At 38.0% G+C, this 20,233-nt stretch overlaps 1 protein-coding gene across 1 annotated transcript in view; it reads right to left on the reverse strand.

The window, feature by feature from the left end:
* Positions 1-20,233, reverse strand: part of LOC122797794 (cubilin-like) — a 2,156,354-nt gene that overhangs the window by 1,422,859 nt on the left and 713,262 nt on the right. Inside the window, 1 exon segment of the mRNA XM_044066315.1 lies at positions 19,739-19,920. Within this exon segment, the coding sequence (XP_043922250.1) occupies positions 19,739-19,920 (182 nt within the window).

A 20,233-nucleotide genomic window follows, 5' to 3' on the forward strand; every position in this document is an offset into this window, starting at 1 on the left:
TTTAAATTTGTAATGTTTTGTTTAAATATGTAATGCATTTTTTCTGTGCGGAGTCTCTGCTGAAAAGGGGCAGCTTTTTGTCCAGTTAGACTTTCTTGCTAAACAGAGGCTAAATAAATAATATCTTCACAATGCCTACATCTCCCTTGTACATGTGGTCCCACCTCAGATGGGAATCACAAGAGGGTGACAACAAACCATAGTGTAGTAGTATTACATGCTGAAGACAGTCATTTAATAGAAAGTGAGATGAGAGTGGGGAAGATATATGACTGGTCAAATATCATGGCTGGACAGGAAGGACATCGTCGAAACAGTGGAAATGACTTTAAAGGGAACCTGGTGAGAAAGTTATTGCAACAATACCGGAGTGTCAGAAATTGGGAAAGGTCCTATATTAAGTAGCACATGTTAACTTTTTAAATTTAGCTTTAAATTTGCTTTATTCATTTCTTAACCTTGTAAGTAAACTGGTACTTGCTTGAGGTCTCTTTTCAGTTATACCTTAAGCCATACAAGCAAGGTTAAATGCTACATGCTTTTGGGAGGTGGGAGGAAACTGCAGTAGCCACAGAAAACCCCAGCAGACATTAGGACATCATGCATACTTCATGCAAACAATGAACAGAGATCATAACTGAATCATGGACCTGGGAATTGTGAAGCAGAGATCTTGACCCCTGATGTACCAAGCTGCACATTATATATGGTACTGGCTCTTCTTGTAATGTATGGGAGCAGCGTTGCCTTGTTGATGTCAACATCGACTGGAATAAAATTAACACACCATCCCCCTCACTTTCCATTAACCTAAACTTCACCCAAGTAATCTCTTCTACTACTCGCCATACCAAAAATCACCCCCCAGGGTCCATCTTAGATTGGATTCTAGTCTCCCATCCAAACAAAATCACTCTCTGTGGCACTATCCCCGACACCTTCAGTGACCATCTCCCTGCCTTCATCCTTCGATCAAGTAACTCCATCCAACACCAACAGCTCTACATTCAAACTTGTAACCTCAGTAACTTCAACCCCTTAATTTTCTCTAACATCTTTAAACAAATTAACTGGCAACCTCTAAATACCCTCCCACTTGACAATGCTGTTGAACATTTTAACTCTATCTTCCTAGATACTCTTAACTCCCTAGCCCCCCTAAGAAATAAGCGTATCATAACTAATTCCGCACCATGGCTGACCAAAGAAACTAAACAAGTTATGCGTCACAGAGACAAATCCTGGAAGCTCTACCAGAAAAATAAACTGTCCTCTACCTTAATCCTATATACCCAACTCTGCAACCAAGTAAAAAACTATACAAAAAAAAAACTACTATAATAAACTTCAGTCCAACAACAATAAAAACCCAAAACAATTCTGGAAATCAGTCAATTCCCTTCTTCATCCCGGATCTCAAATCAACCCTTGCCCTGACCCTAATATATCCGACAATGAACTGAGCTCCCACTTCAATACCTTCTTTACTGAAGCCATAGCTAAACTAATCAAAACATTCCCTAACAACAATCCACCTAACTCCCTCTTTACTTCACCCAACAACCCAAACACTCTTCTCAATTTCCATCTCAAACCTGCTTCCACCACTTTTATAAAAAAGCTTCTCTCCAAGCTAAAGCCATGCTCTAATGCCCCTGACAACATTCCCTCTTCCTTCCTCAAACATGCAGCTGAAGGTATTGCTCTCCCAATTAGTATTCTGATTAATAGATCCTTAAATGAGTCATACGTACCAAAACTTTGGCGTTCAGCCTACATTCTACCTCTTCACAAAGGAGGCAAAAACACCACTATTTCTAACTTCCGCCCCATCCTCTCTCTTCTCTCTCCAATAAATTCTAGAAAAATGTATCTACCACCAACTTTTACCCTATCTAATTCAAAATCACCTCCTAACACCCACCCAGCATGGCTTCCACCTTGGCCACAGTACCATAACTGCCCTACTATCCTTCCTAGAAACTGTCAATCTAGCATGAGACTCTGGACTCATTGTATCCACAGTTCTGTTTAGATCTTCAAAGCCTTTGACACCATCTCCCACGCCCACCTTCTTCATCATCTGGCTAATCTCAATCTCTCCCCAAATACTCTATCCTGGTTCTCCAGTTACCTATCTGATAGATCTCAAGCAGTCAAATGGAAGAACTCCTTCTCCTCCTTTTTGCCTACACCTACTGGCATTCCTCAGGGATCCATCCTTGGACCCATGCTTTTCAACATCTTTATAAATAACCTTCACACCTTCACCCCTGAAACCACAGTCATCCAATATGCTGATGACTCTACCTTGATCTGCTCTGCCCCAAACTTTCCTGAACTCCTGACCAAAACCCAATTAGCCTTTACCACTACAGAGAACTGGATGCACCAAAACCACCTTTCTCTCAACTCTAATAAATCCAAAATACAATTTTTTCTCCCCTCCAAGGTTTCCTCTTTGGACAAAAACACTTTCAATGTTCTAAGCCAAACTAACACTGCCATTGAAGTGGTCCCCTCTGCAAAACTGCTTGGCATCACCATTGATGAACACCTTGAATTTGATCTTCATATACAACAAAACATTAGAAAACCCACCAAAAGCTAGGTATGCTATATAGGAACAATCACTTTCTTTCCATCTCCACTAGGCATACCCTGGCAACCACCTACCTCCTACCTTCCCTTCTATATGGAGCCCCTCTTCTAACCAATTTGTCTGTTACCAACACCTCAAAGCTCGAAGCTTGCTATAAGAAGATCTCTAAATTTGCCACCAAATCCAAAACATCAGCTCACCACTGCCTCAGCCTTCACTCTCTGAACTGGTTAGAACTCCCTAACCACCTAGACTATCTACAACTAACCACCACTCACAAGCTAATATTCTCCCCTGATAAATGCCCAGCCTTAAAGGACATCCTTCCTCCATACATCCCTAACAGATCACTGAGATCTGAACACCAAAACCTAATCTCCATTCCTAAACCCAAATGACTCGCTGGCCAGCTTTTACTCTCCTTTTCTCTAGGTAAAAAAGGAACTCTGCCTCCTTCACTTAGGACTATACCCAACACTGAATCCTTCAAAACTCAACTTTTTCTTCACCTGTCTTCCAAATGAAAATGCTCCTGCTTTCACCCCACTTAAATTCTAGGGACTCGCAACTAAGCTCCCCTTACCCCCACTCCACTATACTCTCATACTTGTTCTTATTTCTCAAAAGATCTAGAACTAGCAGACTTTAATTGACTCCAAGCATATGAATATTGTTTCAAAAAAAAAATCTTTTGTCAAGTTGTTAAAACTGTCTTATAATGTACTTTACACTCTGAATCTCTCAAATGTATGTACCCTACTCTTTATTTCACATTGTAACCTTTATCTGTTTTGCAACCTTTATTGTATGGTATTTTACTTTGCAACCTTTATTTGCATTTTTGTAACCTATATTGTATTATACTGTTCATGGAGCTTTTCTCCCCGGGCCTCCACTGAAAATGGGCACTTCTTGGCCCAGTGGACTTCCCCGGTAACCAAACTGAAAATAAATAAATAAATAAATATGAGATTCATCAAATGGCCATACTGGAGACTCAGTGAATGTTACATCTTGGTTGAATGAGCGACTCCCAGTTTTTGAGAACACGAACGGGTTCATGTCCATTGACACAGGGACATCAGAAGCTCCTTTAGTGGACTTTTTGAAGACCTTGGACCACAAATCTTTAAAGGTAAAGAAGCTTCAGTTAGAGATTTCCTATTTTAATGAATGTAAAAAAAGTGGAGGTTGTGCCAAAGGGCTTGCGCTCTTGGCAGTACCCCACTGGACTGACAGCTAGTTCAGAGTTCCATAATGAGCTGATTAGTTTGTTCGATAGACATGGACATGAGTTAATGGACTTAATGGCCAAATTTTATCAGAAATTTATAGATCATTTGAGTGCTGAAATTGAAATTCTGGACACTAATATCAAGTCACATGTAGACTTTAACAGGTATAACTATGAGTATAAACAAATTTTTTCGACCATAGACCAACAGATATCTCGTAACATGGAGATGAAAATGAAAAAATTGAAAAGAGACATAGATGCATATAACAAACAAACTGCATACCCCCCCATTCTCAGAGTGTTGGCGACATTCTAGGTGCTCCTGTCAACTCGACTTATGGGGTTATGAGGCAGACAGTCAGACCTAGTAGGCCGGCCACTGGAGAGGATGTGGAGGATGTTGTTCCCACAGAAAATTTTGTAACTGATGGTGGTAGGGATGAGGAGGTTTCTCGTTCTACACTGTCTTTTTCCTCGAACCGAGGACAGAACCATCAGAAGTTTTACAACACGAGGAGCTACCACAGGAACAACAGCAAGAAGCCTTTTCAGAAGTAATGAGAAGGACAAAACCTGACATCATTAGTAACAGTTTTGGAGATTTTTTTGTTTACAACTATTCGAGTTTTACAATCACTGTGGAGATGTCTGATTTATTTTCAAAAGGTCTTACTTTTGTTCCATGGAGACATTTCAATCTAGCACACACATTGCTTGATTTAAAGTTGTTTATACGTAAGTTGAATTTATTGCTAATTTTTGGTAACACTGTTTCAGACAAAAAAACTTTGAGAGTTCCAAGTACATTTAACCCCCCTATTCACCCTTTACTTTTTTTATTTGAACATTTGTGTGAAACCAAAATCAGAAACTTAGTCAACTGCTGTAGGTCACTTCCAAACAAAAACTCAACTGATGATGAAGTTGACTTATTGGTCACTTTAAAAAGTTTACATGTCAGGATTCTTAAACCAGACAAAGGGGGGTGGTTTGGTACTAATGGACACTTGTCATTATGAAAATTGTCTTACCCACATGTTATTGCAGGATGCTTATACACTGTCTAGCATCAACTAATTGAATGCAGCGTATAGGTGCATCCATGTTTTCTTGAATGATTTGTTTTTAGAAAATGTTATAGAACAAGATGTGTTGAAATATTTGACTGTTTCGTTTCCTAAGATTCCAACATTTTTCCGATTACCTAAGATCCACAAAGATGTGTACAACCCCCCCCCCCATGAGGCTATTGGTTAATGCTAGGGGTTCAATCACTTACCCGATAGCCAAATACGTGGACAACATACTGAAAAAATAAGTTGAAAAGGAAACACACATCTGTAAAGACTCTTGGGCCTTTTTAAAAGCCATGGGTGCTTTAGAATTCAAGAGAGGTCACAGATGTTTGGCAATAGACATAAAAGACCTCTATACGTCTATCCCTCATGCTACAGGGATTGACTGGGTCACTGACCGTTTATTGCATCATAATGCTAGCAGTGTAGAAATCAGATTGGTGCAGGAATTGTTAGACGTCATCTTGAAGTACAACTTTGTAACATTTGGGGGAGAGATATATTTACAGAAGACTGGTGTAGCCATGGGCTCACCAGTGGGAGCCAGTTTTGCTAACATCGTAATGGCCGAATGGGAACACAGATATGTGTTTGGTAATCGTAATGGTCAGTTCAAAATTGATTTTTACACCAGATTTTTGGACGACATTTTTATATTGACAGAAGGTTCAATTAATGATGTGGGGACTTTCATGGATTATCTCAATTCCAGCAGTCTTTTTTGAATTTTACATTTGTAGAGTCTGATTCTAGAATTTCTTATCTGGATGTATACTTATACAAAGATATCTCTGCTGGTAGCTTTAAGGCTAAAATATTTCGTAAGAGTTCCTATTCTAACACCATGTTACACTTTACCAGTGCCCAACCTGAGCACCAAAAAAGAGGGGTAGTCAAGGGACAACTTGTGCGCGCTGCTCGAATGGTATCTGACGATGAACCCTTTTTAGAAGAATGTGAGTTCATTAAGGGATTGTTTTTACACAGAGGTTACCCAGACAAGTTTATTCAGGACCTGGTTACTGAGGTCCAGACTAAAAGGTATGGGGGTGTTTATAAACCTATTCTACAAAGCAGTTTGTTCACAAGTTGTCCACTAGAACATTCACCCCCAGTCATGCCTGAAGCCTTTGTAGACAACAAGAAAGTAGACACTTCTATTTCTTTCATCACTAATTATAGTGCTGAGATTCACCTAATTAAGGAGGTGTTTGTCAAGAATTGGAGTATCTTCTGTTGTGATGATGCCTTACAAGCCAGGTTTGGTACTTTGCCTAGTTTTATATTCAGGAGGGGTGACAACCTCAAACGGATATTAGAAACAAAAAAGGACACTCGTGTTAGAGTAGAGGGCACTTTCAAATGTGAGAGTTGCAACATGTGCAGGCACATTGCCACTGGTTCGAGATTCAAAATTGCTGGGTCTTCTTTCTCCACTGTTGGTAGATATAATTGTAAATCTCGATCGGTTGTTTATTTAGCTTGCTGCCAGTCTTGCCCAGCATTTTATGTGGGCAAGACTGACAGAGGTTTTAACGAAAGAATTTATGAGCATTTATATTGCATCAGGAAAAATAAGTTTGAAAACGCTTTGGCGAAACACGTTAATGACCACCCTCAGCATAGTTTTACTTTTAGGGTGTTAGGACAGGTTCCCTTTGACATCAGGGAGGGTCCTTTCCAACTATTGTTAGAGCGCCTAGAAGTGATTTGGCAGCTGAAACTCTGTTCATATAGACCCCCTGGTCTCAATGACAGAGTGAGTTTAGCTTGCATTCTGAAACTCAGAAGTATGCAGAGGTAATTTTATTATTATTTTTTATTTTCATTCTTCATTTATGACTCATTATTTTTTATGTTTTATTTCTTACTTTTTGTTATTAAATTGGTTTCATTTATTATGTTTCATTTTTATTGGTTTTAAATAAAGTTTAGACACATTTCCATTGATAATTTTCATTTTATTTTGGTTAGTTGTTTGATTTTAAACACAATTTGTAATGACCTGACTTTTGTATGCAGTAGCACTTTAAGAAGCTTTGAGATCAGCTTTTTCCCCACACATTGTTGTCAGCGAGTTTTAATCAGTTGGTTGGTCCATTCAAATGTACCATGTGTTGTTAATTGTGTATTTAAAGAGTTTTTTTTACATTTGTTACCTTTTCATGTTTCAAAATCAAAAACATTCAACATAGGGGTAGCTATTGACCACTGGTGCAAGCATGTTTATTCTAATGTTGTACACTTAACCAAAGACTCCATTTTTGGGCAAGCAAAAAATGATATATAGTCCCTGATATGTATTTCTATTCTGACTATTGATGTTCGTTGATCTTGTGTGTCATCATTAGTACCAATATGGATTGGAATGAAAACAGTTTGAAATTTGACATGGGACAAACATGGGACAAAATATACTATAGTGGATTTAGTTCTGGTTTGGTTTTGGTTCACAACAACAATTCAGTTTGAGTTGAGGGTGACTACTTTTAACAAGGGAAGGAGTGGAGCATCATGTGCTCCCATTTTTGGAACACTTGTCATGCTAGGCTGAGTGGGAAATCTGATTATTATCTAGCAATTATTCCAAACATATTGCATTGTACACCACTTCTCCTAGATGATCTGTTTATTATTTGAAAGGTCGAGAGAGGTATTCTATTCCTTTTTATTATTTTAAACAGCACTACTGACTTTTGAGGTTTATTCGTGTTGGAAGAAATAATACTAATTCTGATGGACACCTTAAGTCCAAAATTCTGGAAGAGGAATCTTTTCCAAAAATTACTTACAAACAACTTTTATCATCCTCCATATTTTAACGTCCTTCAGGGCAATGTATAAGGCAAAAACGCCCTTAAAAGATATGGAAAATCAAGAGCGAGAGTAGTTTGGAAATTTGAGAAGATATGGAAAATCAAATGGTGGAAGGCGTGGGATGTTTGGGCTAGGGTGTCAGCTACCTTGGTGGAGAGACGCATTGAGTTATGTGATTGGATTATGGGGCATCAGATATATTCCATTGTTGGGAGCAATTTTGTGATATAACACTAGAGATTTTCAACTTAATCAAATGTGTGATGTGTGATAGTTTTTTTTTCAAAATTTTTAAACAAGAACAATTAAATTTTAAGAAGATCAGTCAATTTTCAACATCAGCAATTTAAAAAAAATTATCGTGTATTTAAAACATCAAACATATTACAGAGACTTATGATAAACAGAATTATTGAACAACAATTAGTAAACAGTAATAGGACTACAAATATGATGAAGATGTAAAGTGTGTAAATATGGGAAAAAAGAAATAAACAACAAATCTGTAAACTATAACAAAACCTTCTTGCATGGGAAGAAAAGAAAGATGCAACTGGCCTGTCTTTATAAGGGTGTTCTTATTGTCCTGCTTTTCATTTCTTGCTATAAAAAATGAACAGCATAAAAGGATAAGTGTAAAAGGCATATACAAAATTGTCTTTCAAAATTATTGACAAAAAAAGAAACACATCACAGAAAAGGCATCAAGAATATAGTTTTACTTTAAAGAATTCCCCAAATTGAGTTTTGTGATGCATGGTAAGGTAAAGGGAAGATAGGGTAGTTTGGTTTAGAGACCAAGTGGCAGATTTTAAGGTTATGTTACTCTATTGTTGGTATTATGGAAAGATTAAATAACATAACCCTACCTCCTTTAAATAAGTAATAAATTATAATTTTATGTAAAATAATATTATTATTATATATATATTTTTCACAATATAACATTATATTATATATATATATATTTTTGTTCATATTATATTTTATTATTATTTTATATATTTTTTATATATATTTACTTTATTATATATATTATTTTATATAGTTATTATATATTATATTATTATTATATAAAGTGTTTATGATTATTTTATATTTATTTTTTATTTATTTTTAGCGTTTAATTATTATTATAATTTATATATTTGATAAAAAAATAGTCAATAGAGAATGACTAGTGAATTGATTTTTGGCGCAATGAGCTAACTATATACATTATATGTAATAAACCTATGTTTAATGAAGGATCGTGGAAGATGGTGTGTGCGTGAAAATAGATTGTGGTTTCAATTTGCTGTACTTTGGATTGTGTGTTCAACCTGTGTGTGGATTTTGGTGTGTTTGTGTTGAGTTTTTTTGTTACTACAGTTGGATTTGTATGGTTGTTCGTGTTATTAGTGGCTTCATGGGTTGTGTTGAGTTTCTGTGTTATACCTTTTCATGTTTGTCTGAAGAAGTTCAGTTTTTTGAACGAAAAGTGGATGTTAATAAAACACTTAATATTGGACTCTTTGCTGCTGGTTCTGCTGACGTGGAATTTGTTTTAAACTTCATACAGCCACAAAAGATTCCACACTCATACAATATGCAGACAATTCACCCCTTATATGTGCTGCTCCTACACTCCAACAACTAGAACATATAACACAACAGTCATTTGTAGCTATTGAAGCTTGGTTAACTAATACCCAGCTAATTTTAAACCCCCAAAAAACACAACTCATCCTATTTCACCCTACTAGAGCCCCTGATACCCCCCCTGCATTCAAAATTACCTCAGCCAATAACACCATTATAACTCCAGTTCCCAGTACTAAGCTATTAGGGGTTACTATTGACCAGAATTTGCTATTTGATGTTCATATTTCACAGTCCATAAAAAAGTACATAAAAAACTAGGATGCCTCTACAGGACACTATCTCACAGCTGACACTAGAGTTATTATTGCCAGAACCCATCTTACCTCAACATTACTTTATGCATACCCAATCCTTACCAACATTAGAAAGGATGATATGACAAAAGTAGAAACCTGTTACAATAAAATAGCAAAATTCGCAACAGGTGCTAACTATAGATCCCACCACTGCTACTCTTTCAGAATAATTTCATGGCTTGAATTCTCCTCATTGCTAACATTCAATCAGCTCCAAATGGTCCAACATATTATAAACCAGCCTGAAAAAACTACAGCCCTAAAGAGCATGCTAGCAAACTACTCCAATAAACGTCTCCTTCACTTTAGCAATAAGGCACTATTAGAAATACCAAAAAGCAAAAATCACACTGGAGAATCCCTCTACTCCTGTTATGTTGCCAAAGTCTGGAATAGTCTTCCATTACACATCAAAGCCAATGCTAATATAGAGCAATTCAAAAAAACTACTAAAAGCTCACCTATCTGCCACATGGATATACACATGGACTGAACCAGTCTAAAAAAACTACTAAATTAGAAGTAACCAAAACACCATCTAACTCGCACCAAACTAGATAAATACTTTAAAAAGTTAATACTTCCTGTCACTTCTACTATCATCTTATGTAGTTTAACTAAAATCCCATCTAGCTCCATCCTTGGAACCTCACTACATTCTTACCAGACATATTTACTTCTAGTTTCCTCTTCTCTCTCTCTGTACGTCTCTTACTTAACAATCCCAAAGCCTATGTACACAGCTAGTAACTAACCTGGTAAAGCATGCACTAAAGTAAACATTTAAAACAGAACTATCTATACAACTTTTTCTTCTCCTCAATAGTAACCTTTGCTTCTAGTTTGTTTTTTCTATCCTGGTTAATATTCCACCATCTGTAACATGTTTTCTTCACAAAATGATATTTATTTATTTAACATTTGTTAACAGGGAAAGTCTGACTTGGAACAAAGCCAATTTTCAGCAGAGGCCCAGGGAGAAATGCTCCAGATGCATGTGTAACTTTTATTGCTTCTCTTACAAAATATTATGTAAAATTTTAAGCTTGTTAACTTCCCTTTTTGTAAAATTGTAAAGTTTTTCTAATTCTTTGTATGTCTTAGAGCTTTTCTCCCCGGACCTACGCTGAAAACGGACATGTTGTCCAGTCGGACTTTCCCGGTCAACAAATGTTAAATAAATAAACAAATAATACAATTATAGTGCTTAGAATCTAAATATATCAGAAGGTATTAAATATTAAATAAGACAAGCAATAAATGCATGTAGAATAAAATGCAAATAAAAATACAAAGATTATCCTAATAAAAATTACATCCAAGAGGTTTGTGTAAGTTTATCATGGGATCAGATAAAACTTCTGAATCAAGCAGAATAAGGGGACCTGCTAAATGAGGCACAGTCACCCTAATCAAGGAACTTTGTTGATGCCAGTAAAATGGAAGCAAATAATAGGCAAAATAATATATGTCAGATGTTTCTTGGAATTATTCAACAGCATTTTAAATACTAAAAACCAAGAATGTGCAAGGGTAATTAAGTAAAAACTGAAATGATACACTCTCAAATATACAAAATTAGCCCAAGTTTCACAATACAATTGTGAGAGACAAAAGCTAAAAGACTTGGTCAAAAACCTGACTGAAAACTCCTGAACCAACTTGAAATGAGCAAGATCTTTATCCACAAGTCCAAGTATTCTACACAACAATAGTCAGGACAAGGTAAAGCAAGTACTTTTGTAATATGCTTTACCTACAAGTCACCTACTATTTTTTCAGCTCACCATTTCTCAAAATGAAATGCCAAAAACTGTAAGCTGACAAACCTACAAAAACACAGATTTTTTTTTTTGCATGGGGACAAACCTTTTGCAAGTGCTCCCCCCCAAAAAAAATGTATATGCTAATTACACTGTCACCCCAAAGGGAAAAAATGGGGGGAAACCCCTGAAAATCACATTGCTGATTCACATAGCACAATACACTGCTGTGAAACTCAACACAGCATTAAATTCTCACACTTAAACCACTCAACCAGTAGAGCAGCAATCACCTGTAATTATGCTGAATGCTCTAGGTGATAGTCTTCGGAAGGAAGTACTGCATTGTGATGCCACTGACAAGTAGTTATTTGATTTTACTGAGAACTGGCAAAAATCACCTATGCTCACATATTGGACAAAGAAATACTAAACCAGTTGTTTTCATGGAAGAACGATGTACTGCTGTTGTGACAATGTCAGTTATGTTGATCACAGAGAGTTCTATTTGGAATGTAAACACCTCGGGCTATACAGTCTGTATGAGGGGTGAAGGATAAGCAGGGAGAGGTGTTGTGCTTTATCACAGAGCTGAAATTTATATTAAAATCTTTTTACATGCACTCTGGCTGCATACCAATTTCAGCGTCTCAGTAAGAACTGCATTCTCATCTTTAGAGCCAACACCACCAGTAGGCTGTGGGTTCTATCCATACACCTGGCAACCAGATTCATGTTCCAGTAATGGTGCTGGTGTGCAGCATTAGACAGCTCCTGTACTTCTGAGATACCGTGTTTCGCATGAGACCTTGAACTGCAGTCCAATCTGCTTGACTCCTGATAGCTTAAGTGGATGTTAAAGATAACATGGCACTAATAAGAAGAACAAAGAATTTTTTTCTTTTCTAACCAAATTTTCCATAGTATGAAACACCACATCTGCTGGATCTTAAAAACTGTCCACAGACCTAGTGGAACTGACATAGTCAACAAGAGGCAAATAACTGTATTAATTAACTATGTTACCAGTCTAGTTCTCACTCTTATTCCACCTAATGTATTCACTATCCCACTGAGTGTACACTATCGATGGGACGGCTAAAGTCTGTGTAGGAAGCCAACTCTATCACTGTTAAAGACTCTATAGGAATCTAGCTCTATCAGTGCTAAAGTCTCTCTAGGAAGCCAGCTCTATCAGTGCTAAATTCTCTGAGACACCTAAGTTCCCCCCACAAACGTATGTGTCCCTCAGGGATCCATCCAACAACAAAATCAAAGCCCATAAGGCAAGAAAATTCATTATGCAGGACTCTTGTCATAAGGGACTGCACTGTATGACACACAGATGACCCACTCACCAGACTGAACATGGAGAAAATAATGGTTAGTTGTTTATCTAGTGGTGGGAGCCACCAAGTTATGCATACACACAAGTTACTACACTACAGGTACCAATATGATTCGATCGTAGTACATGGGGGCATTAGGGCCTTGCGATATACTTCTCTGGACTATATTAAGAGAAACATTGCTGCTCTCTCTGAATATGTGTTTCAGGGAGGTATGTGCCTTGCATTGAGCAGCATTCTATCTTCACCAAAGATGAGGCCACAGTAACAAGAAAAGAGTTTTGACTTCAATAATTTGCTTAGTTTCTGGTGTTTTTCCAGATGAATTTAATATTTGTCAACTACATTGGTTTGCAAAGGATTTTCTGCACCTATCTCCAAAGGCTATCAAGTATTGGCTAAAATTGTATCCTCCCATTAGAGCCTATTTATTGGCAATGCTAAATTGACAGACTTACTGACATAGCTAATAAAACCCAAAGAAACCTAAATGTGTTACTGCTCAATGCTAGACATCTAAACAAGAAACTGGACAATGTAAAAGCTCTCCTCACTCTGGAGAATATAGACATCTGTGCTGCTACCAAAATATGGTTTAAATCAACAGAAAGTACTCCATCAGTGAAAGGTTTCAATGCCTTCCACACATTTGGGCCATCAGCTGTGCAGTCAGGGACAAAAGGTGAAGGAGTCCCAATCTATATTAGCAACTAGCATAATATAACTCTGCGTTGGTTAAACAGGACAATTCCTGGAATTTATCCATGTGCAAATCATCATAGTTGTATACCATATCCTAGCAGACTATCGGTCATCCTCTATGTCCCTAGAATCCCATATCTTGTACATAAGCTTACTGCAGACACTCACCACTAAATCAAATGCCCTATTAATGGGAGACTTTAACTACTGCCCTGTAAACTGGGAAGCATACACTGCCTCATACTTGCAGGCATAAAGATTCCTGGACTTTATTAAAACAAATACCCTTGACCAGATAGTGCACACACCCACCTGACTTTCAAACAAACTGTACCAGGTACTTACCAGTAATATAGACTACTGCATCCCCCGCTGTTACATCCTCACTCTTGAGGTTGGACCACAAAGCTGTCTCCTTTGAAGTAAAAATCAGCTTGGTAATCCCAACAAACCCTGTAATAGTCAGGAAGTGTCCCAAAGCAAAATACATCTTATTGAGTGATAGTTTGTCAAAATTCAGTGCCCCTCCCAACTCCAAGTTCACTGCAGCCTATGTGGAATTGTACATAGAGGCCCTGTACAACCATGTAAATGTATGTATAGGAGACTGCTGTACCTAATAGATGTAAGCACAAAACAAACTGCACTGGTATACAAGGAAATAAAAGTCAAGGCAAAAATCAGGAAGACAGGGTTCCATGTGGGTGGCCTAATGGTTAAGGTATTTGCCTTACAAACCCAAGGTACAGGGTTTGAATCTCACAAGGGATATTTGGCTAGGCTTAAAATAGCTCGCAAGGGCAGTTAACCTAGTACTAATTTATGAGTTAAATACAGGAAGTTGCAATCTATAATGACAGGAACTCTCTAATTAAACTAAACAGGAAACTATGAGCACTAATTAAGTTCATCAAGGCCAATTACAAAGACAAGATAGCATCACGGGCTAAAGACAAACACAAGGCCTTCTACAGCTATGTCCAAAACCAAAAAGGCAGCACACAGCAGTGTGCCAATCTGATAGTCAGTGGTGCCACCTTAGCTGAGCAGAGTGACATAATGAATTTGCTGGCTGACAAATTCAGCTCAAAGTTTTCCCCCAACTCCCGCTGCCTCCCCCATGAAATACCTAATAGCATAACTCCGCAATGTATTGATAGGGATCAGGTCCTGGCAATACTTGCTAAGGCCAAAAACACAGCCTCAATGGGCCCTGACTATATTCCAGGATGTGTCTTACATAGCTTGAAACAGATCTATTAGGACCACTCGAATTACTTTTCAAGTATAGCCTCAAAACAGGCTTTATACCATGGGAATGGAGGATTACAACAGTTATACCACTTCACAGTGATGGGTCAGCAACCAACTCCAGAAATTACATACCTGTGAGTCCGACTAGTCTAATATGCAAAGCCATGTAATGAATCATCATGGAAATGGTCAATTACGACATAGATAAAATTCAGACTTTGGACCCAATCCAGTTTGGCTTTGTCAATGGATGGTCATGCCTAATAAACCCGGTGGACTTCTTTGAGAAGGTCACCAAGGCAATGGATGAGGGGAAAATGATGCAAACCATCTACCTGGACCTGGCTAAAGCATTCAGTACAATACCCTGCATGGGTATAGTTGACAAACTCACTGAACTGAGTATAAACTTCTGAATAACTTGCTGCATTGCAAGCTGGTTCACAGACAGGATCCAGGAAGTCAGGATTGGTGATGCAACCTCTACTAAGATACAGGCCACCAGTGGGGTACCTTAGGGCTTCATGCTTGGACCACTTCTATCTGGCATCTACTTCTCAGAGGTAAAGGTTAATGTCAAAGCCCTTTTGCTGACCACGTTCACAGATGACTGTAAATTGAGAGTGATCATAGATTAATCCCCATGATGCCAACATTTTACAAAGAGGTCTAACACAGACAAATGACTGCTGCCAAAGTCACAGATTAAAACGCAATGCCAAGAAATGCATTATAGTGCTTTTTGGGAAGACAGCTACCCAGGGTAATTACTCCACTGATAAGACACTCCTTAGAGTTGACCTGGTTGTCAGGGATCTGGGAACATATGTGAACAGTAATCTGGCATTTGACCAACGCTTGACAAAAGCAGTAAGAAAATCATTCTATGTCACCCAACTTATAAGTAAGGACATGGCCCTTTGGCCTGCACCTGATGAGACATATGCCACAGCTGGAATGCCCACAAATATTCCTTACAAGGAGAATCCAGGGTATAAACACATTGTCCTACATGGATTGAAAGCCATAGATCTATACTATATCTCCTACAGATTACTGAGAAGTGATCATACCTGTCAACCTCTTAGAGCAATAAATCTGGACAAAGCCATAACTTAAAGTGGGACAAATGCCCAAAAGTAGGACAATTTTTAAATATCACTTTTATGAACTTAGAAAGTTGATAGAGTAACAGGTTTTGCAACAGCATACATTTTCTGAGGGGTATGAAGTCTGAAACTCAAACGTCGGTCATTATTTTCGAACTTCAATTGCCACTAATTTGCCAGAAAATCACAATTCTATGGAAAATGGACCAGAAATATGAAGCAAAAATATGGCATTCTGCAAAAATCTGTACAGTTGAGAGATGTGGAGGTGATCTATGCCTGGCAAACAAGACATGCCCGGATGATGGACCTTTTACATATCTGTACAAAGAGAAGCAACAGAACCACTAGCTTAAAAGATTTAAATTTTGCTTGTTGCATAGTTATGACATGCTGGCAAGACAGATATGTGTCTCAGAGGATCCCCATGCTCTGGAATGGGCTCCCTATCCATGTGAAGCAAAGTCCATCTCTATCCCTATTTAAGTGCAACCTTAACCAATGGATGAGAAATCAGAAATTCACCCCAGGCCTGGCCCCCTTTCACTGATAGACAAAGGCAGACATTATTACCCAAATGAACACCCCCACCCACATAACATCTATCAACTTCCTAACTAACATACTTTTTCCACATAAACACCCATGATACACAGGGACACAACTGGGTTGGATTGCACAGCTAGGTTTAGAAATGTGCTGGAGGTCGTTAGCCTAGCATATACCTATGAACTTATGATCCTAAGTGTAACCAGCAACACATCAGGAGTCATAATGCTACTATGAGAATATAAGGCTAGGCTTCTTAAGATCTTCACAGATTAATAGCTGGGAAGTACCTAGGAGCCTATGCCTTCCACTGCTCAAGTGCTACATGTTCCTCTGCACTTGCCCAATGAAGGTTACCACCAGTCGACAGTATGGTACTCCACACCTTCCTTCAGGTCACGGTTCTGCCTCTTTCCTCCAAAGGACTGCTACATCCCTTGAGTAGACTGCCCACCATACCCCGGGTTAGGACCAGCCATCCTCACAGCCAGTTCCATCAAGAGTATGAGCCACTAATTGCACTCAAGTCTGCAAGGCCATAGTCAGGGCTCTATCCCTCTATACCATCACAGAAGCCTAGCATTGCACATACTGGGTTTCATCAACTGAATAATGGAACATTAGGATTCCTGAGCTGCATCAAAGGATAAACAGGTACAGGGGGAAGTAACTGCTGTATAAAGTTCTTAATTAATAGCACCTCCCCCCTTCCTTGCAGTTTTACCATGCACATATCAAAGAAGTGCATTAACCTAGAAAATGACTGTTGATACAAAACAATTTATATATTTAGACACACTGAATACTTGAGTAAATGAAAGTTGTATGACTGCTCTGACCATTTCAGACTATAGCTGATACAAAGTTTAATACTCATTGATCCTTGCACTAACGTAGACATGACCAAATCAGTGTGCCACACAAAAGGGTGCATTGCTTGTCCAATATGTTCACAGACACATTTGTAATCAGGCATTTAGTAGTGACCAGATGACTGAGAATTGGCCATGCTGAGGGAAGGTTAAATGGCCCATGACCAGCTCTTTTATTTCTATGATGGGAAAGAAACAGACTGAGATAATGTGTGCTATCTCTCTGGTACTGAGCAAGCATCTTGCCACTGATTGCCTTCTGAATGTGTGCACAGCAACACACAGTACAATAAGTGCATATGGGAGAACAAAGACTTAGCTAGGATGGAGTGAAGGGGTCGGATGTCCAGGGCACAAGGTGTTAGGGCACAAGACTGGTAGATATGGTATTAGTCGCAGTACCAGCATTCAGAAAGGAATGCTGATACTTTATTGGCAATTACTGCTGAAGCACTGAAGTGATTTGTCTGTTGTACTTTTGCTGTAGCAAGTCACTTGTCATATTTGTAGCAAGTGGTCTGCTACAGTTTCAGAGTAGAAGAGTTTTTTTCTCTCTCTCTTTTTTTTGGTCCTCAGTTAAGAGTTGGGAGGCAAACAGGGAACTGCATATTGTGCCAGATAGCCTAGCTACAGTTCTGTGGGAGAGTACATGTCCTAGTGCAATGCAATGTGTTGCTGCACTTATGTGATACCCTCCCCATCTTGGCTATTCTTTACTGTAATATTAAACATGTTGTTGCACAGGGTATGGCAGGCCACCCCAATTCTGACTAGTCATTCTCACTCGTGATGAAATGAACAGGGTTTTCAAGCTGGCAGGGATTTTCAACTATGCCCCCAAAAATGCTAGAACTGCAGTAGTGTTTGGAATGCAAACCATAAGCAGTGCATTTAGAAGAAAAAAAATCACCAGAGTAATGTTCAATTTTCTGCAAGAAAAAGCCTTTTCGTGCAATTAGAAACATTTTGAGATTTATCTGTATTAAAGTGCCCTGTATTATGCACAATAAAATAACTAGGCATTAAAATAAGTGCCCACTAGAACCTTTCTCATTCTCATTTCTCCTTAAAAAACATGTGGCTTTCTGTTTGACATCCTTAATCACTTAATGATTAATAAGCTTCTTTTAAACATTAAATCACAATCTTCTACGTGTCTTAAAACTTGCATGCAATTATTTTTAGCTAAAATTTTTAAATACTTAAATTGTTTATTTTTTCAGTAGCAATCTCTTATCTTAAATGATACATGCTTTTACTCAGAGACACATGGATGGGTTTTGTCAATAAACTACATTTCCCAAATAATGCCTAATTAAAAGACATTTCACTCATTAGTTTAGATCTTTAACAAAATCTTTTCAAATGACAAATTCATTCCTGTAAGGAAGAAGTACTGATTAAATGGGATTACAGGTAGTTGTTTTGATCTCTTGAGCTTCTATCGCAATTATTTGAGAACTGACATGCACTTGTGATTGTTTTCAGGTTCCTCAGTTCACATACTAGCAAAATCATAGGACTCGTATATTACTGCTTCATGTGTGAGCTGATCTTGCAGCCTACTGTAGAAGAGGGAGACAGGATTTACAGTGATCACTCCTTCTCCAAATTGCAACTACATTGGAGTGACAATAACATTATCAGTGTTTTACATTTGTTCATTTTATTTTAATTTTGGTACATGCATTGCACGAATGTGTGTGCACCCCAATTTATAGTTTATATGCTGGTGTCGAAGAGCTAAAATGTGATGAACTAAAGTGTGTCAGATAGACACAGTGGCTCTGATTAGATGGGGTTATTCACTAAAATGTCATCAGACTGCCATTCTACCATCCTTTTTAAGCACCCTACTGACCTTTAATGAATCGGTATAAAACTAACAGTTTCTGAAATTACCATGGTCTGTTCACCTCCGACTAAACTTCGCTGAAGCTGGATAAGCAAGAATTGTGAGTAAACCCTGTAGAGATTTGTTAATCAAGCCACCAGTTGATTTCAGGCCAGTGATCCCACATTGCGCCTTCTCCTTCCATGACAAGCTTTGCCAGGAATACTACTACTTTCTGCTTTACTTTACTATGGCCACTCTTCGTCTTAGTCCTGAAAGTGTCAATCAGGAGCTGAAGATCTTCAGTAAAGAATGACAGTGACTTATTTGTTAAGTTTCTACCTCAGATCACCAAACTTGATCTCTACTCTCTGTTTGTGTGAAGTCTACATGTTACCACTGTGTTTTGTGATTTTTTTTCCAGATACACTGGGTTTCCATCTTCTTCTAAAAACATACTGGATGATTGGCGACTCTTAATTGTTGATATGCTTTGCATTTACCTTTCCTTTTGTGGCCTCATATATGGCTGAAGAAGGCCTTAGAAAGACTATGTTGCTTACCCTCTTAAGAAATAAATCAGATTATAAACTTATAAAACAAAAAGTAGAAAAATGCTTAACCATGTACTCACTCGTATTTTATCATAATAGCAGTTGCTGAGCTCTTCTATATCCATCTCACGTATCACAGCACGAACAATGTAGTCAGCACTCACTGTTATTGACCATACGTAATTGGCATTGTTTGGATAGTTTCTTGGCCAGAGTGGAGAAGCTATCTTCCCGGAGGTTCCCAAAATTTCATTTCCATACACTACAAAGTTATAAACCAAGATTAGCATAATGTTCTCACAGGCATCATTGTATAGGCTTCATATGAAGTATGCTGTTGATGTTTGTTTTGGTTGATTTGAAAGAGGCCACCCATATCATTGCTGCATAGCTAGTAGATTATTTCATATACTTGGTTAATGAGCAGACAGGCAAATGTAAAATGCAACAACCACAAGCTGGATAACAGAAATGTAAAATACAATGATAAAAATAAAACCAAGTCCATGTATTTACATATATTAAAATATCTGGACAGCACTGCTGCATTCAAACTTTTTACAGTGTTCAGGCAA

This window comes from Protopterus annectens, chromosome 3.part1 (genome assembly GCF_019279795.1).
Source record: "Protopterus annectens isolate FY-2018-M chromosome 3.part1, PAN1.0, whole genome shotgun sequence".
Taxonomy (NCBI): Eukaryota; Metazoa; Chordata; order Ceratodontiformes; family Protopteridae; genus Protopterus; species Protopterus annectens.